The sequence below is a fragment of the Symphodus melops genome (genome assembly GCF_947650265.1).
Source record: "Symphodus melops genome assembly, chromosome: 7".
NCBI lineage: Eukaryota > Metazoa > Chordata > Actinopteri > Labriformes > Labridae > Symphodus > Symphodus melops.
The window spans coordinates 15,462,564-15,481,273 of record NC_136697.1 but is presented as its reverse complement, the minus strand read 5'-3'; the positions used below and the strand labels follow the sequence as shown (position 1 = coordinate 15,481,273).

Here is an 18,710-nt window from a genome sequence, read left to right as displayed (position 1 = left end):
CTACTGAAGAAGCCAGGCAGTGAATCTGGCAGCTGAATGTGACACTGACTATGTTGTACGCAGTGAAACAGAAACCTGTGAATTATTCTATCGGATCTTTTTTTTTTTTTTTTCTCTTGAATTTGATCACTGAGACTCACATTAAAGCAATGATCATATAATGTTCTCATCTTTATAATCATCCATGGTTTTGTGTCGGTGACTAATATAGATGGTAGTTATCATTGATGATTGTTTAACTGTCCAGCAGTAGAGCTAGTATCCACACTGTGCATGCCTTAGTCCTGTTTTCCCCTTGTATATTGCATTCCAATGATTTGTTTTTTTATTTGTTTTTGTTTTTTCTCACCTATACCCAAACTGCACTGCTGCCCCCATGATGCACCTCTGCTTGCTGGTTTATGTTAATGCGCTTGAACCCCATTGGCCCATTGCCATCATGTGCTCGCTGCCTGCTAATTAAGACTCAGTCGGCTGTCAAATCACTGAAGCGACCCCTCGACGCAACCTTTGACCTGGTACTATGACCTTTCACCTTTTAGCTTGGCATGTGGCTTTGTTGTAGAGCAGTATGTTTAACCAGAGATACCTCGCTATCTGTGTTGTCGTTGTCAATGTCTGTCTTTTCCTCCTGTTGATCTGTCATTATGACTGCCTGTGATAAAAGGATTGTGGCTTTCTGAATTTAGGTTCATCCAGCACCAAACAGTTACCTTCATGTAAGCATCACTTCAAACTCGGGCTGTCAAACCATTTTAAATTTGAATCGTGATTAATCACTGAATGTCAATAGTTAATCGTGATTGCTAACATTTTGAATTACTTTGAAATTACAGCGTTTCGCATTTCAAAACAAACATTGCTAGGCTTTGATTTTGAATTCTTCTGCTGTATTAAGCGGTGACGACTTTACTTGCTGGATGGATTTAATCCTGCTTTTATTCTGAAATAAAGTGAGGGCCTTCTGATAGATTTAAAGGTTAACCACGGGAAGAGGAACTTGCCACGGCTCAGAAAACCAAATGAAATCAGCGAAGCGTGGTTAAAAAGTGCAGTGTTTGAAGTCATGAGGTTGATATAACTTCTGACTCAGCTGAGTCACACACACACACACACACACACACACACAGCTCGGTTTTTAAAGTGAAATAAGTCGTTGTTTTCCATCTCTGCGACCACAGGGAGACACTGCGGAGGCTTATCCACTGTGCTCCTAAAGCATGCCTGAATTGTGATAAGAAAAAGAGTGCGTTTATTTCGGACCTCACTCAGTTGCGATTAACTGCTGACAGCCGTACTTCAAACGCAAATTCAAATGTGGTATTTTGTGTCAAGGAGCCACAATCAGTTTATCACCTAAAGCCTGTTTAACAAAAGTCAGCGAGGGCTAGGGAAGTAGAGCTTCTTTAACGGTGGCATGGCTTCAATCTTACGTCCAAGTCAGTGGTCAGTGTTGTGAAGCTGCTCAATCAAATGTGTGCATGTCTCTGTTACTAGTGCATGTCAGGTAATGGATAAAGGTGGGGCTAAGAGGAACACTCTTTAAATCCATACACGAGTGATCCCACCATAACAGATGATTACAGTTCAAATGATTGTTCACTCCATCATCAAATCTTGTCACAGATATTCAGACCTCAAGGATGGCCTCATGCCAGGACTGACTGAAACTCACAGAGAATGTTATTGTTGTCATCACTGATGCCTGAAATAAAAAAAGATTAAAAAAAACTTTTGGAGGACCCTCCAGCTGTCCCTCGGTGTGAGACCATCTTTGACTGCTGTCTGAGAGTGAACCATCACTTAAACATGGCTTACGTAATTTATCATGGAGCTAGCAGTGCAGCCTCCCTCTCTCTGTGCTTCCTACCTGTTCCACCTCTTGTTAGCAGCAGCATTATTGTTTTAATAGTTAATGCTTGCATATGTTGCCTTTAGTCAGCCTTAAGAGTACAAAGTTAATGATCCAAATCAGCGTCTTGTTATAACAATGTATATATGAATGCTTTTTAGCCAGTCGCTCCAGTAAGCACCATGCTCCTGCTTGTGTAGTACTTGTGTCAGACTGCTGCTTGCTTGCTACTGATGATATGATGTTGTTGTTGTTGTTGTTGTTGTTGTTGTTGTACATACAAGGATGTTCTGATGTTGTTTCTGTGAGCTCTAACGTATGTACTTCTTTTGTTTTCTTTCCCGTTTTTTGCCTCTTTCCAACACACCCTCTCTCTCTCTCTCTCTCTCTCTCTCTCTCTCTCTCTCTTTCTCTCTTTCTCTTTCCACGCACCTCTCTCTCTCTTTTCTATCTATATTCTTTTTTTATTTTATTTTTTTCTCACTGCCCCCTCCCCTCTGTCTGGCTGGGCAGGGTATTGCCCCTAGTGTCATGGCTCCCATGCCAAAGCGGGCAGCACTCGAGAAGGCCAACGGGGCCTCTGCCATGTTTAACACCGGCATGCTCCAGTACCAACAGGCCCTGGCCAACATGCAGTTTCAGCAGCAGGCTGCTTTCCTCCCATCAGGTATGAATCCCAAAGAAAGCAACACTAGAGCTCTGAACACCCGGCGGAGGCAAGGATCAGCTTAACATGGCTCCTGCTTGGCTTGGGTGAAGCAACATGCTAGACAGCAGCGCAGAGTAGTCCCGGTGTGGATTATTTATAGAAGAAACATACCAGGAAGTCTCACATTAAACCATAAGATTTCATTTAAAGCCAGTGAGGTCGGACATTTGTGTGCAGTATAAAAGCTGAAAATGCTACAACAAATGTGCGCATTGTGCTTTGTATGGCATTGCATGGCCACTAGGAGTAAGGATGGGTTCAAATCTCTGTCTGTTACTAAATGCTTTAAGATGAGTACACGAGCCCTTTTTAACCTCAGGAAAAGGTGTCATTGCTGTGTTTATAACTAGAGGGCATCCATCCATAATGAAAAAAATCAATAGTTACCTTCTTAATCTAAAAGAGTGTTTCGCAAAGTGAGGGTACTTCAGAAAACTGCAGAAGGGGACTTGAGAGTCTTAAACATTAATTGTACTTTTTTAATTTAATTCATGAGTAGTTTGATTGGGGAAAAATTTAAACACATTTTGCATCAGATATTAATATATTCAATGCAAGACAGTCCTTTTCAGCTGTCACAGGGAACAAAACCATGTTCACTGCATTCTTGTTTTGCTACCTTGTTTACTTTCCAGTGTTTATTATTATTATATTTATTATTATTATTATTGACCTGCTAAATGGATGTTACAGCAGAACATCTGAAAAGTCAGGGTGAAAAACACAGCCTACTAAGTACCAGAAGTGTAGGGAGCCGGTGGCCTAGCGGTTAGGTCGCGACCTCTGTTCAAGTCTGCTGCTTTTACGCATTGCCCAATCTCTCCTTCACGATTCACTGTCATATGTGAATTAGGGATAAAAAGCCCAAGATAAATCGAAATATATCTTAATAGATTAAGCTTTAAAGTTGGTTTGAACTCCTCCTCAGGCTTTGTGTTCTGTAACAAGAGTTGTTAAGTAAACCGATGGCTTGTGGTGTGTTGTCTCTCTTTACACACCTTTTTTCTACCACATGTATTATTCTCTGGTTAGAGGGCGTCCGGCTGAGAAAGCGAAATATAACAGGAGGTAAAACAGTTTGAGAAGCACTGGTCTATGCCCTGCAGGCTGAATGAGGAGGTTGTGAATGTTTGTAAGAAAAGGGAAAAAAAACAAAAAACCTTGTAACAATTTGTCAAATAAAAGAGTCCTTGGTGTGATCACTCATATTACCACTGCTGGGGCTTTGGCTTGGGCTGGGAGGACGGGGCCCGGGTGGTTTCTTTACAGTGCGCCTCAGTTTGGCAGCAAGCTGCAAAGTCTGGCTTCTTCACACCTGCTGTTCTCCTCACTTCTGTCTAGAGTCTGTATATATAAACCATGGTAATTGTTACAATCACAGTCGCACTAACACTCTTGTTGAAGTCCACATGTATATGCATTACACTTGAGACAAACGTTCAGATTCACACTCTGATTTGATTGAACAGATTGCTTTATGATGTGTTCACCACTTCGCCTTTTATTCCAATCACTGATGACTGTGTCCGAGAGGATATTAACCTTTTTTTCCCACCTTATCTCTCCCCTCACTCTAACGAAAACCTTGTGATGGGCCTGTTTTGATTTCTCTCCCCTATCCAATCCACTTCCTGTTGCACTGCATGATGGGCAGGCTCAATATTGTGCATGACACCTGCAGCCAGCGTTGGTAGGTTCCAGCTTTCCTTCTTCAGTTACCTGTTACCTCATGTCTGTGACTCCCACCCCATCCAAATACAATCCTGACATGTGCTCTCTTGTACCCTAAAAGATTCTTTGATTTTGGATTTGGTTTGCTCATGTTGTGTGTATATAGTTTCTTAAATATAAGATCGTAGGCGAGAGTCAACAGACAGAACAACAACCTTTCTTCATGACATGACCTCTATGCCAGCTGTTATTCTTCATAGTGTTATTGTAAAAGACCTTGATGATGTCTGTATCTCTATGTTTACCTACTGTATATCACTTGACCACTCTTGTTCTCATCCTCGTTCTTAACTTGGCTTTTGGCTGAACTTAACTGACACCCACTAAAAACCCTTTAAAACACAGAGGGAGTTCAATTATAACCTCCTTTCTTTTCTTCTCTGCCTTTTAAAAATGCAGCTCTTGTCTTGTGTTTACCAAGAGAGTAGTTGATATTCTACTTCTCAAAACAGTGGGCAAGTGCTTCTAGTGCTGCCGCAGTGTTACTGTGTCAGGTTCTCAAATCACAAGACCTCTTATCTGTGGCGGCAGCGAGAAGAAAGGGATCCAGTTAAATCGAATTCACCCTCCTCCTCCTCCTTCTCCCTCTCTTCTCCTCCTCCTTCCCTCATTTGCCTGTTGTATGTATGTGGCTACACTGCACCTCCGTGAATTTTTTGCTTACATGATTTTCCCTCCAAAAAAAAGTTCCCATGATGCACGGTGGTAATCCAGCCACTGTGTCTGCAGCCACCACATCTGCCACAAGCGTTCCCTTTGCAACCGCCTCCGCCAATCAGGTTTGCACCTTTACCGCCTCACTCTGTCTGTCTGTCTCTCTCTCTCTCTCTCTCTCTCTCTCTCTCTCTCTCTCTCTCTCTCTCCCTCTCCCTCTCCCTCTCCCTCTCTCTCTCTCTCTCTCTCTCTCTCTCTCTCTCTCTCTCTCTCTCTCTCTCTCTCTCTCTCTCTCTAAATGCACATGGAGGATCTGGGAATGCTTGTGTCTTACAGCTAGGGGTGGGTTGGGTTAGAGGCAGTACTCCTTCTTGTTGGCCTACACAAGAGTCCAACATGTTTACTCATTATAATATAATAGTATCAAAAAGTTCTGAGGCAGTGTCCTCCAATGTAACTCTAAACAATGTTCATATGTCTCCCAGTTTATCTTATCACACTGTATTGTATTAAATGTTTGTCCTCATTGTAACCTCGATTCTTGTCCTTTCCCATTTTGAGGACTCTTCCTTATCAAAGTTGACTACCAACGAATACATGCAATTGGTATGTATGAGGTAGTTTATTTTTTTTGGTTTACATTTTTAAAAGAGCCATTTGCACAGCTTGTGCTACAGTCGCTATCTGTGCTCTTTTGCGCTTGGCTTTTCATTTACCTTTTTTTTTTTTTCTTTTTCCGCTGCTGCTTCCAGCACTTAAAGCGTAGCTGTTAAAAAGTCGAAACCCATTCATGATTCAAATCAGGGAGAGGTTTTAAAGACGGATTGAAAGAAGATGTGCTACATTCTGATTTCAATTATGTTCAAGGTCATTTGTAAGCCACATTGCATAGTGTCGTAATACCAGTTAAGAAAACGAGCATCATGTTAGCAGTCATGATCCAGGGCCAGTTCTCTGCCTTTTTTTTTGTTGTTGTGTGCAGGTCAACAACATGGAGGACTTACTGTAGATTTGCATGGGGGAGTCACCTCACTGACAGTTTCCCTTTGACCCCTCATCTCTCCACTCCTATCAATCCCCCTCTCCCCCTCCCTGCTGTCTAGGAGTGTCTGTTAATTCTCATTGACATCTCACATTGGAATGAAACTGTAGCTAACTGCTTTTTTACCTTTTCATCTATGCTTTATCTCTGATTAATTCATCTTAATATGAACATATGTTGTCGCATTGTGATTTTGCTGTCGGCTAATTTCCACTTTTAGTATTCTCAGTTTGGGATTATCTCTTTGATCTATTGGTCTGTTTTTTTTTTTTTATTTCCCACAGATTCCAATAATATCTGCAGATCATCTGAGTAGTCACAAGTACTTGACTCAAATGTAGTTCCTCTCAAGAACAGTGAGTTCCTTTTTCAATCCTCACATTGTCTCTATTCATTACAAACTTGATGTTATACACGTCCATTTAGCTCTGGTTTAAGATCGTGTACATGAAACGCAACTTGTAACGGTCATTTCTGTCGCTCTCTTTGTAGCTCCATTTACACTCACTCACGCGAAATCGGTTTTATCTTTCAGATCAAGTGAATGTGTGCTGGCACCGTCCAAGCCAAAAGAGTTCAGCCTTTATGTACATAACCTTCAGAATGTCAAGCAGCGGGACGAAGGGTCTGCCATCTCTGGTCTCATCACACGAGTCAACATCGAGGGTGCAACACGTGATCTGTGCCATCTTCCCGCATATAAACGTCGAGACAATTTTATTTTATTTTATTATTATTTTTGTCAAATTTATCGTCCAGCCGAGAGTGGAGGATATCTTGGTGCCGCGGTCAGTGTGTGAAACATTCTGTGACACCTCTGTGTCTGAATAAAGTAAAACACTCAATTAGTTATAAAATTTTCTCATCACTGCATGCACAGAGGGTCAAGAGCGTAGTTGCAACAAAGCAACATCCCGTGCTGGTACGTTAGTAGACCAAGATTTTTTTTAATTTTTTTTTATTCCTTCTGCTTCATTATTATTTTAATTGATAGCCATATTTCATAGTTTACATGTGAAATGCAAACATGCACCTTGAATTTGAATACAAAAGTGAAAGGCACAATGATTTAAACAGGAATTTGTTCGCCAAAAGAATTAGGCATGTACAGTATTGTGTTTTTATGGCTACTAGTGAAACTAGATGTTGAAATGAGGGTCTTGGACATATGAATGTTCTGGGTAAACCAACATACCTGTGTACCTTGAAAGCACAGCCAGGCTTGCTTTTTTTTTTTCTCCTCACCTTATCATGTGCCATCAAGGCCATACAGCTAAAACCAGAGTGTTATCTCAGCAGTGTTATTTGTTTACCGAAGGTTCAAGTTTTGTATGGCTCTTTTTGTAATGTTTTGTTTCAGAATCTCCACAGTGAGGGGTTTTTTTTTGTTTTTTTTTGTTTTTTACTCTTTTACTTTGTTTCTCTAATCAATCAGTTTTAGAAGTGGGTTTTTTGTGCCTTTTTTTAATGTTTTTTTCTCTATCTTTTAAATCAAAAATGGAGGTTTTTTTCTAAAGTTTGTCAAACCTCTTTTCAGAGACTAGTGTTGTTCTCGCTTGTTGGGATTAAGAAAGTCCATTGACTCTAAAGCCTGGTAGAGGGTGTAGCTTCGATTGACTGTGTTCCCATGTTCCCTCTTTTAAAGAGCAGGAACTCTCAAACTGTGTCTCCAAGAAGCACTGTTGAGTATCACTTTCATGGGGATTTAAAACAACAGACCCAAAGGTCTATTTGGTCATTTTAACCATGTGTGCACTTGACTGATTGTTTGTCTGCTCACCTTGTTTCAACTTCACAAGCCATCCTAAGTGATCTTTTACTTTTGAGGAGATACAACACTTTCGCCGTGGGTATTTCATTCACTTGTAGATCTGACGACAGAAACCAAAGCACACTTTTTCTCCCAGTCGTGTTCACAAACGATTACAGCAGCATCTCTCGAAAGGCTGAAATATTTAAAGAAACATGTTTTTATCATCTTCATTCAATTGCCCATTTTGTGATCACTTGTTGTTTCTCTTTTCATAATTGTCTTTACCGATTGTAACATACCTAACAAAGCCTTAGATTACAATTAATGGGTCTTAGCCCAATCAATGTACTTTCAATCACCATGCAGGTAAAGAACACCAATGATGTTTTATAGTTCTCTCACATGCCGCATATGATCTTTTTTGATCTTCTCTCGATGTAAAAGTAACAATTACTCTCTTAAATTTCACTTGTTATGTACTACTTAGGATTTGAGTCGATTTGAGGTATGTAGTTGTAGATTTTTTTTCTTTATTTTTGCCTTACTATATATTACTTGACAACAATGATATAGCCGTTGTAGATTTTGAGGTAGTATGACATTCATAACGTTTTCAAACCATATAAATGATAATGTGTTGAGTCAGTTTGAAATATTCACCTTATTCATATAGCTGGATGTCTTTTTTTCAGTTAATGTTACATTATCAGTTCGTTTTGTTGATGAAGAGTTCGTTTTTGATACAAGGAATAAGATCAATGAATTTGGTGCCACAGCAGCATCTCTGAGTAGACAAAAAAATAACTAATGTTTTAACCAATTTAAGGGTTTCCTTGTAACATGTCGAGATCATGTTTTAAAATATATTGTATGATATATAGATTGCCATGTTTTAGAGTAAAAATTATTTTCTACTGTATCCATTTCAAGAAGATATGTACTTTTGTTTGAATATTTCTTAAGTTTGCCCTGAATGTCAGGCCAAAACGAGCAGTGAGATTGACGGGTGTTTGGATGTGAGATTAGGAGCGAGAAAGCAGAGACTTCTCCGAATAGGAGGAGTCCCAAATGCTGCAGACATGAGTTCTAACCTAAGGGACGAAGGTTGACTTTTTGCACTTCTGTATATAGTCAAATGAACAGAGAAAAAAATGTGTATCATATTGAGATATTATTTTGAATAAAAAAGATCTATAATTATAAGGAATTTTGCTAGATTAATTTAAAATTCTTAAATTAGAAGACCAGCTAAAAAAAATGCTTGCAAAGAAGGGCACTAGTTTCTTGGCCAATGCATTCAGAGAAAGCTATGCGCTTTTTGACTCTTTTTTTTTCAGAGGCTAGTTTTGCCAGGGAATGTTTCAGGGAATTATATATCCCTGTGTCATGCTTACTCCATCCCTCTTGTAGGATCACACATCCAGTGAAGTCCATTTAGCATTTGTTGGACTTGGTCGTGCAGTATTGCTGCTCCCATGGTACAGATGATACATTCAACTATCAAAGTTTATATTCTATTATAGTTTGATTTGACTGCATGTAAAAGTACAAACATGTAAACAAAAAATACCGCATAGATATGTAAAGACAGATAACACACTTAGAATACAAAATACACAGTAATATGTTTATTTTTTATCAAGTATACATACAGTAGATAACATCCACAGTGGGGAGAAATAATACTTCAGAAACAAGTCATCTTATTCTTGTGTGAAAAGATAATTTCCAAGGAATAATTTTATTTAAACAAAGATCAAATATTAGCACTCATCCCCCCCGGATACTTTCTCATAGACAGATAATAACAGTCGACTCTGACTCACAGGAATATGTTGTTGCTATCATATCTGTGCTCTCAGCAGGCGAAGGCTCAACACACCAAATGCTTGTTTGGCAAACTAAGTCTTTTCAAATGAATGTAACAGTCACCGTTCAACATGTTTGTGACTCAAGGCTGCTGTTAAGTCGCTACAGAACCAAAGCACCATTTTTTTCTCCAAACCAGATGTTCAGTCAATGCCGGCTGTAACCGAGGTTTCTCTTCCCTGCTGAGGGCACACGAACGCTTCAACTGCTTTTCACTTGTATGTGCAACCACCAGTTATGTATTTGCTAACAGTTGCCACACAATAATGTACTATTCTGACTTCAGATTTGTTTATGCACATTTTATTGTTGCCATAATTGACTCTTGCTGTATGGATGAAAAAAAATCTGAATAAAACAATATTTGATTTGCTCATGCAACAGTGTTGTCAATGTGTTGTGTGTTCATTTACATTTACTTGAAGTTATTGCTACTTACAAATCTTCCTCTCTGTTGTATCTTGTAGGTCAACATGCAAGCATTTAATTCACATCATATCAATACACTCTAGGTCAGTGTATGAGATGTTTCTGAACTTCACCCTAATGCACACATTGTTACCTTGAGGGTTGTAAGTCAGAAAGACTGGAGCAGCTCCACAGAGAGGCTCTTATATATGACAGAGGTGCAAGGTTAAATTAATTGTGCTCATTGCAATTATCTTTAGATTGTGCGCAATATCTAGGTCAAGACTGATTGTAATAAAATATGATGAAGCGCGACATGCACTCCACATGGCTCCCACGTTACATTTCGATGACATCAGGGCTTTTCTTTTCTGTATTTGCTGTTCCTATCTTATCGTAAAAGGTTGTAGGACTTTTTTACAGACCTGTTTTAACTCATAAATTGACTGATTAATGGTTTACTAAAACAAGTGCAGATACTAAAGAGAAAGGCATAAGATAATTCAATCATAAATAAAGATAATTGGATGTCCATAATTCAAAGTTTGACATCGATGGATATGGTATCACCACCTGTTATCTTCATGTACATGGTGCATGCTGGCAGGTTCTTGCTGTATCATTTAACAGTCACACTGTCACGACAGATTAACAACAACAAATGTTACAGCCTTACAGAAAGAAACACGATAGATGTAAGGGTGTTTAATGTTATTGAAAAAAATAACTTTTTTTAGCTGATTTTGTGATGTCTCTGAGAACAAAAACTCCCAAAACACCCCCCTTAAAAACACCTTATTATTAATTACAGAAACAGGGGTCGTACTATTCCCACCTTCTGCTTAATACCATGGAGATTGAATACCATGCAGAGAGCAGTAAAGCAATACAGAAAGTAAATGACATTAAGCTATATGATAATGAACTATTGTAATACTGTTGTAATTGAGGAAGTATAAACTGCACAGGTCTACTGAAGGGTGAAACTAACAAACAATAAAATTGTACTGTTTGAGGTTGTTTTAATTATTATTACTACATATTACGTGTATTACTAATTATACCCCGAAGACTTTAAGACACAAACATGGTTCTTTTTACTCCTCTATATTTACATGCTCTTATTAGGAATTATTTGCCAGGATTTTAAGTGCCAAACATGACTATAAAATAATGCATTTTTGTTGATGAAGTTCGTCAACACTGTAGTTGAAATAAAATAAGTAGCAAAATAAAATAAAAAAATCTGATTACACTTTATCATCCTGGTCTTATTATTCTATCACAATGCTTCAGGCATATCCTGGACACTGTAAACACTGTAAACACTGATATCGGGCAGTTCATTGTGTTTTAATTGGCTGTGATGGGTTTATAAAGACTGACTAAATAGCAGAGGAATTTCCAAGAAGGAAAAAAACTTAAATATTTATGACCAACTGTGAAACTATTTAGGTTACATTTGCAACTCATTGAAATTCATTCCTTTAATTGGAAGTGTGCCAAATGAAGAATGTGTTTCTTTTCCCTAAGTAATAATTGGAACTAAATCATGCAAATCTTTCCTTTTGATGAATCACAGGAAAATGCAGTGTTTCTCATCGCCGTCTCCTCCTTGTAATGCATGATGAGTTTATCGCTTGTTAATTTTGTATTTCAATCTTTTTTTTTGTTCGGCCTAATGTATATCATGCACTTTGACATTCCTGCGGGAATTTTACTTGTAATTGAGACCTTTAACAGTTAATCAGGTTAAGAATTCATCCACTTATGCATTGTAGTCTGTTGGGATATGTAAATGTGCTTTAGTGAATGACCTTATTAGCATGAATGCTTGTGTAGGCTTCCATCATAATTACAGGGATAGAGTGCAGCTCACTGAGAGGAGCCTAATGACCGTGAATGAGTGTATGAGGTGAGAGGTCACACAGACAGACTGTCTGCTCATCTGACAGAGTTTTTTGGGTGACGGCTCCTTTAAGAAAGCGGAACTGAGCGTCGCTGTTTGACGCGCAGAGAGGATGTGGTGGGCAGGAAACACTGTGCAAGAGCAAAGCTGACGATCACGCTTCCCAACAGGCAGGGTTTGCACAATACAGTGCGATCAAAATGCGCTTTAATCCGCCACGCTGATGTCCAGGAGCGGTCGGATCTGGACTCCGCGGCCGTCGCAGAGGATTTGCCGGCGTGGGGTTTGACTTCAAACCTTCCCAGCCTGCTCGCTTTGAAAACATCGGGGCTGGTCAGCGGGTGGGAGGGAGAGAGAGAGACAGAGAGAGAGAGAGAGAGAGAGAGGAAGACTTCGTCGCGGAAAAAAAGGAGGTGTCTGCCTTTTTTTTTTCTTTTCTCCCCCTTTACACCACCCACCCACCCAGGCCATGAGGGAGTACAAAGTGGTTGTTTTGGGGTCAGGAGGGGTCGGTAAATCCGCGCTGACGGTCCAGTTCGTGACTGGCTCCTTCATCGAGAAATACGACCCCACGATAGAGGATTTCTACCGGAAGGAGATCGAGGTGGACTCGTCCCCGTCCGTGTTGGAAATCCTGGACACGGCTGGGACCGAGCAGTTCGCCTCCATGCGAGACCTGTACATCAAGAACGGCCAGGGCTTTATTCTGGTCTACAGCCTGGTCAACCAGCAGAGCTTCCAGGACATCAAGCCCATGAGAGACCAGATCATCCGGGTGAAGAGGTACGAGAGAGTGCCCATGATCCTGGTGGGGAACAAGGTGGACCTGGAGGGGGAGAGAGAGGTGTCTTCCGGGGAAGGCAAGGCGCTGGCCCAGGAGTGGAGCTGCCCGTTTATGGAAACTTCCGCCAAAAATAAAGGCTCAGTTGACGAACTGTTTGCAGAAATAGTCAGACAGATGAACTACTCAACAGTTCCCAGTGGCGGTGACCAGTGCTGCTCATGTGTCCTGCTCTAAAAACAAACACAGCCCGGACACATCCGGGCTGGATTCGTGATTCTGACTTGTTCTGCAGGCTTCTCTCTCTCTCTCTCTCTCTCTCTCTCTCTCTCTCTCTCTCTCTCAATCTCTCTCAATCTCTCTCAATCTCTCTCTCTCTCTCAATCTCTCTCTCTCTCTCTCTCTCTCAATCTCTCTCAATCTCTCTCAATCTCTCTCTCTCTGTGTGTGTGTGTCTCTCTCTCTCTCTCTCTCCTCACACTGTTGTCTTATTGTTGCACACAAACACAAATCGACGTTGACAACAATCGATCATGTATAATAGTCTGGAAAAGTGTTTACATGACAAAGTTACTTGAATGTTTTGGGGATTTTTTTTTTTATAGCTTTGTATATGACACTTCTCTGGAAATGTGCCTCAATGGGGACTATCTTATTGTGAAACCTAAGAGACATCTGCTTTTATTTTCTGTTTATTTTAGTGGGTTTGTTGTTCAGCTTCTGGTCCATCTGTCTTAGGGGGGGTCATCGTTGTGGGTTTGGTCATTTTTGGGATCTCTTTGGCTTAAATTACAGAGCAGGAAACTTGAAAGTGCTTAAAAGTCTTACGCTCTTAAACGCATCAATCACCACTCAAGCCTTTGCACAGGTTACTTAAATCTGATCAACAAAATGCATTCCCCCCCAAAAAGTCATGACCCCACCCACTTAGGGACTGTATTTGAAGCCGTGGACTGTAGTGGATTTGTGTTTCTGAACATACTTTTTTGAGTCCCCCTCCTTTTGAGTCTTTGGTGTGGTGAAAGTGGATTTATCATGGATCTTGCACTTCGCTGACGGTGTCCCTCCTCAGTGTGCACAAACGAGGACCTTAGTGCGTTGCTGTCGCTGCATGGGGAACACCACGACCCCATGTCAAGTGCCTTCCTAAGAAAAACTCTTGTGACTGTGCCAACCGATGAGCCCTTCTTCCTCTGCAGTGTGTCTTGATGGCAATCAGAACTTCTTTTTTTTTTTTTTTTTTTTTTTTTCTAGCAGTTTCTCGTTTTGTTTGTTGTCAAAGTGAGAACAGCCTGTTCCTGGTTTACAGTCGGGAAGCTACGCTGGTGTCTGACCTGCTGATTCAGGCCATTCCTCCAGGTACTAGTCTCAACAAAATCAACAGAGTATCTTTAACCTACCAGGGTGTTGGTTCAGTGAATGGCAAGCCATGTCTGTATTATCTATATTTTTGTTTCCCTTTTTAAAAAAAAATGTGACATTTTTTGACTTCTATTGTAATTGTATGTTTTCCTTTGGACAAATCTTCTGCCATCCTGCTGTCAGTTGAATGACTTGTAATACAAAAAGCATTTTAAGTCAAAGTGTCTGCATTTTATTGAGGAGATCTTTTCATGCAATTTGTACTTATCAAATTATTGATTAGTCAGACCATTTGAAATGTTGACGTTCACTTTGAAATGAAGACAAACAAATCGGAAACTATTTGAGCACAATCTTCATCATAACAAGGACTTTTGTCCTTTTTTCTTTTTTTTTTTTTCGAAATAAGTCTTTATTGAGTTTTGTTTGTTTGTTTCAGGAGCGTTTGCACCACACACGAACTTGTCAGATATGTGTTGCTCTTGTGTTTACAATTTGTTTACCACTTTCGGACATCCTGCGTGAAACCTCACAACACATACAGGCTACAGGACCATATATATAGGAAAAAGAAGCTTCTGTTCCACATGACTTTTCATGTCCTTAGACAACAGGGGTTTTAGTTTGAGAAAGAATAGTCTTAAACAGAGTTACTGTGACCTAGTAACTGATCGTGGCCATCGTTGCACATGTGAATAAATAATATCTCAGTCCAGTTGTTTGGATAGTGGGTAGGGTTTCCAGTGTGAGTGTTTAGCTGGGGAGGGCTATTTCCCTTCTACCCACTGCATGTTTTGCCCCTGAGCACAGAGAGGGCTTTTTCCCTTACTGTCGGCTGGTATTTGGTTTATCATTCCTAAGATTAGCCAATGAGCTGATAGCTCAAGTTTGCATGAAATAGCAAAGATTCAATGTCAGATTAATCTAATGACATGTCTAAGCACTAATTATGACAAACATTATTTCAATAAGTTTTACAATGATTACTTTGTTTCGTTAAAGCTGCAACTTTGGGTGGAGTTCAAAGCTCAACCTTTGCAGAAGCTTATGTCATAGTCCTTTCATAAGAATTCACTTAAATACAACACTGCATCAACTTCACTTACTCTGAATTTGACTCTGGTGTATTGAACACCCGCATGGCTTCATTTTGAGAAACTCCACTACGTTTTGTTATTGAGTGGCTCTTTCAAGAAAAGTAAAAACAGCGTTCAGCGTTTAAAAGCTGCAATACAAGTAATGCTGTTTGCAGAGTAGTTTCAACTTTAAATGTAAACAGTGGCTGTTGACCAATTCATGCAATCATCGTGACTGTAGGTGGGATCATATTATTCATAGCAACTTAGATAAACCTTTTTTAAACCATGTTTTTATAGAGTAAAGATGCTTGCACAAAATCTACTTTTAATACCAAATTGGACAATAAAAATGATTTTTTTTTTCAGGGGGGAGGGAAACTAGCTTTGCTTAACTTTCTTTAATGCATATTTTTAAACTCAACAAACTTAACCAGCTTGAAAAGAAAATTTCAAATCACATATACACCAAAATATATTTCTTTTAACAGTTAACAGGCGTGCAAAATAAGATCTGGATATAGGACTGTGTGTAGCGTTGTGACTTAAGCCCGTTTCCATTGACTAAAGCCAGGAAAGATCCACAAATTACTGATCCGTACTGTCCTACTTTTTGTATACCTTTCTGTTGGAGTGCCAAGTATATCGAGCCGAACCTAAAAAGGTGGAGCTGATTGGTTGAAAGAATCCTCACTTTCCGTGCGACAGGCAGTGTTTAAATATCTAGTCGATTGTTTCGCGTTTTTCTCCTTTTATTTATTAGCGGGGTAACTGTTAGCTATCTGCTGCTATCACATTGGTTCCTTGGCCTGCATGTCCTTAGTCATAAGCCCATCAGGTGTATCATCGCAGTCGAGTTACAGGAAATGAAACATTTACAGTTTTTAAATGATGCCTAGCTTTAGCATTTCTCTATGCTACTGTTGGTCTATATTGCTGGATGGTTTTACAGAGGGCCCACTGTACTTAAATTGAATTGGAGGTATTTCTCGGTGACAGCAGGAGCAGCCAACCCGGTTTATCAGGATTGAACTGAAGTTAAAAAGAGGCAAACGCTCAGCTTTCTAAATGTTGATATGAATGCAGTATGTCCCAGTCATATTCTGCAGTAGTAAAGTGCTGATTTCCTTACAGTCTTTCAACAAAATAATATCCTTCCATTTTTACACAAAGTATTATAAAAAAAACATAATGTTATTTGACCAGTACACATTTCTGATTCTGTCTGAAAATGTGACACCATTTTTATACCCACTGCATCATTACAGTCTCTGTTCCTCTGTTCATGTTCCTCTTAATGTTCCTCCTGAATTTCACAATCTGCATGACCAAACACCTGACATAAAAATGTGAAGCAGTTTTCATTCAGACATATAACCTTAGTAGTTGTAAGCCTTTGTACAACCTGCACTACATGATCTGTGTAGTGCCATTACACACTGATGCATTAAGTTGTTTTTATTGTATAGAGGAAAGGAAGGGTGGATGAGAGGGCATTTCCTGTGTTGCTGTAACCTCACCTTAGATTTATCAGATGTTGAAACTAACACACACTTCCTCTTTATCATTTTGAAATAAATGGTTTGTCACAGCCTGTTCTCCTTTGGGTGCCCATGACACAGGAAGTGACCTCTGTACTTCACTTGTAGGAGACTGACAAGAGAACGTTATGTCCTTTATTTTGTTCAACTTGAGCCAAAGCTCACACAGAAAATTCAAATTAAGAAGCATTTTAGAGAAAATGTAGAGAAAAGAGCAGAGCAGGACTGATAGATTTCATTTGAGTGGCTGTGTTGTGTGCAGTTTGTACATGTGATTTGATCTGAATCCAGCAGGATCATATGACACTATTTACTAATATCTTCACTCTAACTGCAACTTGTCTTTTCACTGATTGGTCAAGACATGTTCAAACTTGATGATATAATCTAATGCAATCACCTGTAAAACAGCTCTCATTGAAATCTATTGAATGGCTTTTATTGTGGTTAATGGACCCAGAACTGATTGAAAGCAAACACACACACACAAACACACACACACACACACACACACACACACACACGCACACACACACACACACACACACACACACACACACACACACACACACACACACACACACACACACACTACACACACTAGCTGACCTTAACAAAATGAATAGGATCATCATGTGAGAAAATGTGGAAGTAAGAAAGTCTTCTTTCTTCTGTATTAAGCTTGACCAGTGTTGTACGCAATAACAAGGTCTGTAGCTGAAGAGGGGAGATGAAGCCATACAGAGATTGCCTGCAGCTAAATTCTTGGTGAACCTACAATGAAACCATTATAAGTGCTCATAGGTTACTTACATTGACAAAGCTGGGCTTTTCTTGATACACCATGAGTACCCACACCCTGTCAACAATAAATATTTGGAGACAGCTTGGTGAAAAAACAGCAACATACACTGTTACATAGTGCAACGATATGAACCTTCATGTTTTATTTTGGCAAAACGTATGGTAGCCTAGATCTGCCAATATAGATGAAGAAAACAATATTTGCTTATATAAATGTTAGTCATTACATTTATTCATATCATTGTGGTTCATATTTAATAACCCAAGGCAACTTGCAACAAATGCTTCTATCATGTGGTTACAACCCAGAAATGTAGCAAACCATGCAACTTTATTGACTTTCTTGTTGTAGCACCACCCACCATTGAGAGCCTTTATCAGTTCTCTAAAGTAAGCTTACCGGCATTAAACATTACATTAAAACAGTGTGGTTTGAACTTTATATACAACTTACAATGCATGATAATGCATGTCCATTTCTGCAGACGAGCTGATGCAGGGAGTCACATGTGACTCCTTAAATAAACATCCCAATAAATGATACTAATGAAAATTCAATTGGGTGTCTGCTGCACTATCAGTGAAAGGGCCCTTTAATCACCACTTATGTCTTAAATTAGTTTGAATGTGAAATTTAGTTGTACATTTATGTGTATATTTAGTCAATTTCTTTGGGCCATACTCTTTTCCGAAATATTATATTGAATTAGGATGAATATTACCTAAAATGTGTATCTGGCAACATTTCTAAAAATTCCAAATTCCTGATGAAACTTAAGGAAAGTTTCCAGGCACATAACTGACCAAAGTTTCCTTAATTGAGGGAGAATTTACTGAAAGTTTCTGAAGAATTCCAATGAAAGATCCTAGTCCTTGAGAAAAAAAAAACTCCTTAAACTTCACAACTAAAACCTCCAGGAATGTTCTGCTTAAAACCCCTCAAATCTTTGAAGCATTCTGATGGAAGTTCCCAAATATTTCCCAAAAGTTTACAGAAAAATCCTGTAAAATTTCAATATTTTCAGACAACAAAATATAAACACAAATTCTTGATTTCTTTTCTGAATAACAACATGAAATATTAATAATAAAAAAACAGTGAAGCGCAGGGAACAGTGAAGAAAAGGGTTACCACATATCCATGTACTAAAATAGACTAAATGCTCTGCATCTGCCTCTCACATTGCACACTGAGTGGGAGGACACAGCAGACACACAG

At 39.4% G+C, this 18,710-nt stretch overlaps 2 protein-coding genes across 15 annotated transcripts in view; both read left to right on the top strand.

The window, feature by feature from the left end:
• Positions 1 to 9,991, top strand: part of mbnl1 (muscleblind-like splicing regulator 1) — a 46,051-nt gene extending 36,060 nt beyond the window's left edge. For 6 of the 14 annotated variants that reach the window (XM_079347626.1, XM_079347631.1, XM_079347634.1 and 3 more), the window contains 7 exons: positions 465 to 518; positions 2,366 to 2,519; positions 4,216 to 4,251; positions 4,980 to 5,071; positions 5,508 to 5,552; positions 6,273 to 6,344; positions 6,524 to 9,991. In XM_079347626.1, coding sequence (XP_079203752.1) covers positions 465 to 518; positions 2,366 to 2,519; positions 4,216 to 4,251; positions 4,980 to 5,071; positions 5,508 to 5,552; positions 6,273 to 6,329 — 438 coding nt within the window. In that variant the 3' untranslated portion in view covers positions 6,330 to 6,344; positions 6,524 to 9,991. The remainder of the gene's footprint in view (positions 1 to 464; positions 519 to 2,365; positions 2,520 to 4,215; positions 4,252 to 4,979; positions 5,072 to 5,507; positions 5,553 to 6,272; positions 6,345 to 6,523) is intronic. The other 8 variants (XM_079347636.1, XM_079347627.1, XM_079347637.1 and 5 more) reach the window with 8 other exon arrangements.
• A 1,960-nt stretch (positions 9,992 to 11,951) lies between these two features.
• LOC306827267 (ras-related protein Rap-2a-like) lies at positions 11,952 to 14,291 on the top strand. The gene has a single exon (XM_079348970.1). It carries the CDS (start codon positions 12,397 to 12,399, stop codon positions 12,943 to 12,945), a length of 549 nt encoding a protein of 182 aa, XP_079205096.1. The 5' UTR covers positions 11,952 to 12,396; the 3' UTR covers positions 12,946 to 14,291.
• Positions 14,292 to 18,710: the final 4,419 nt, after the last annotated feature.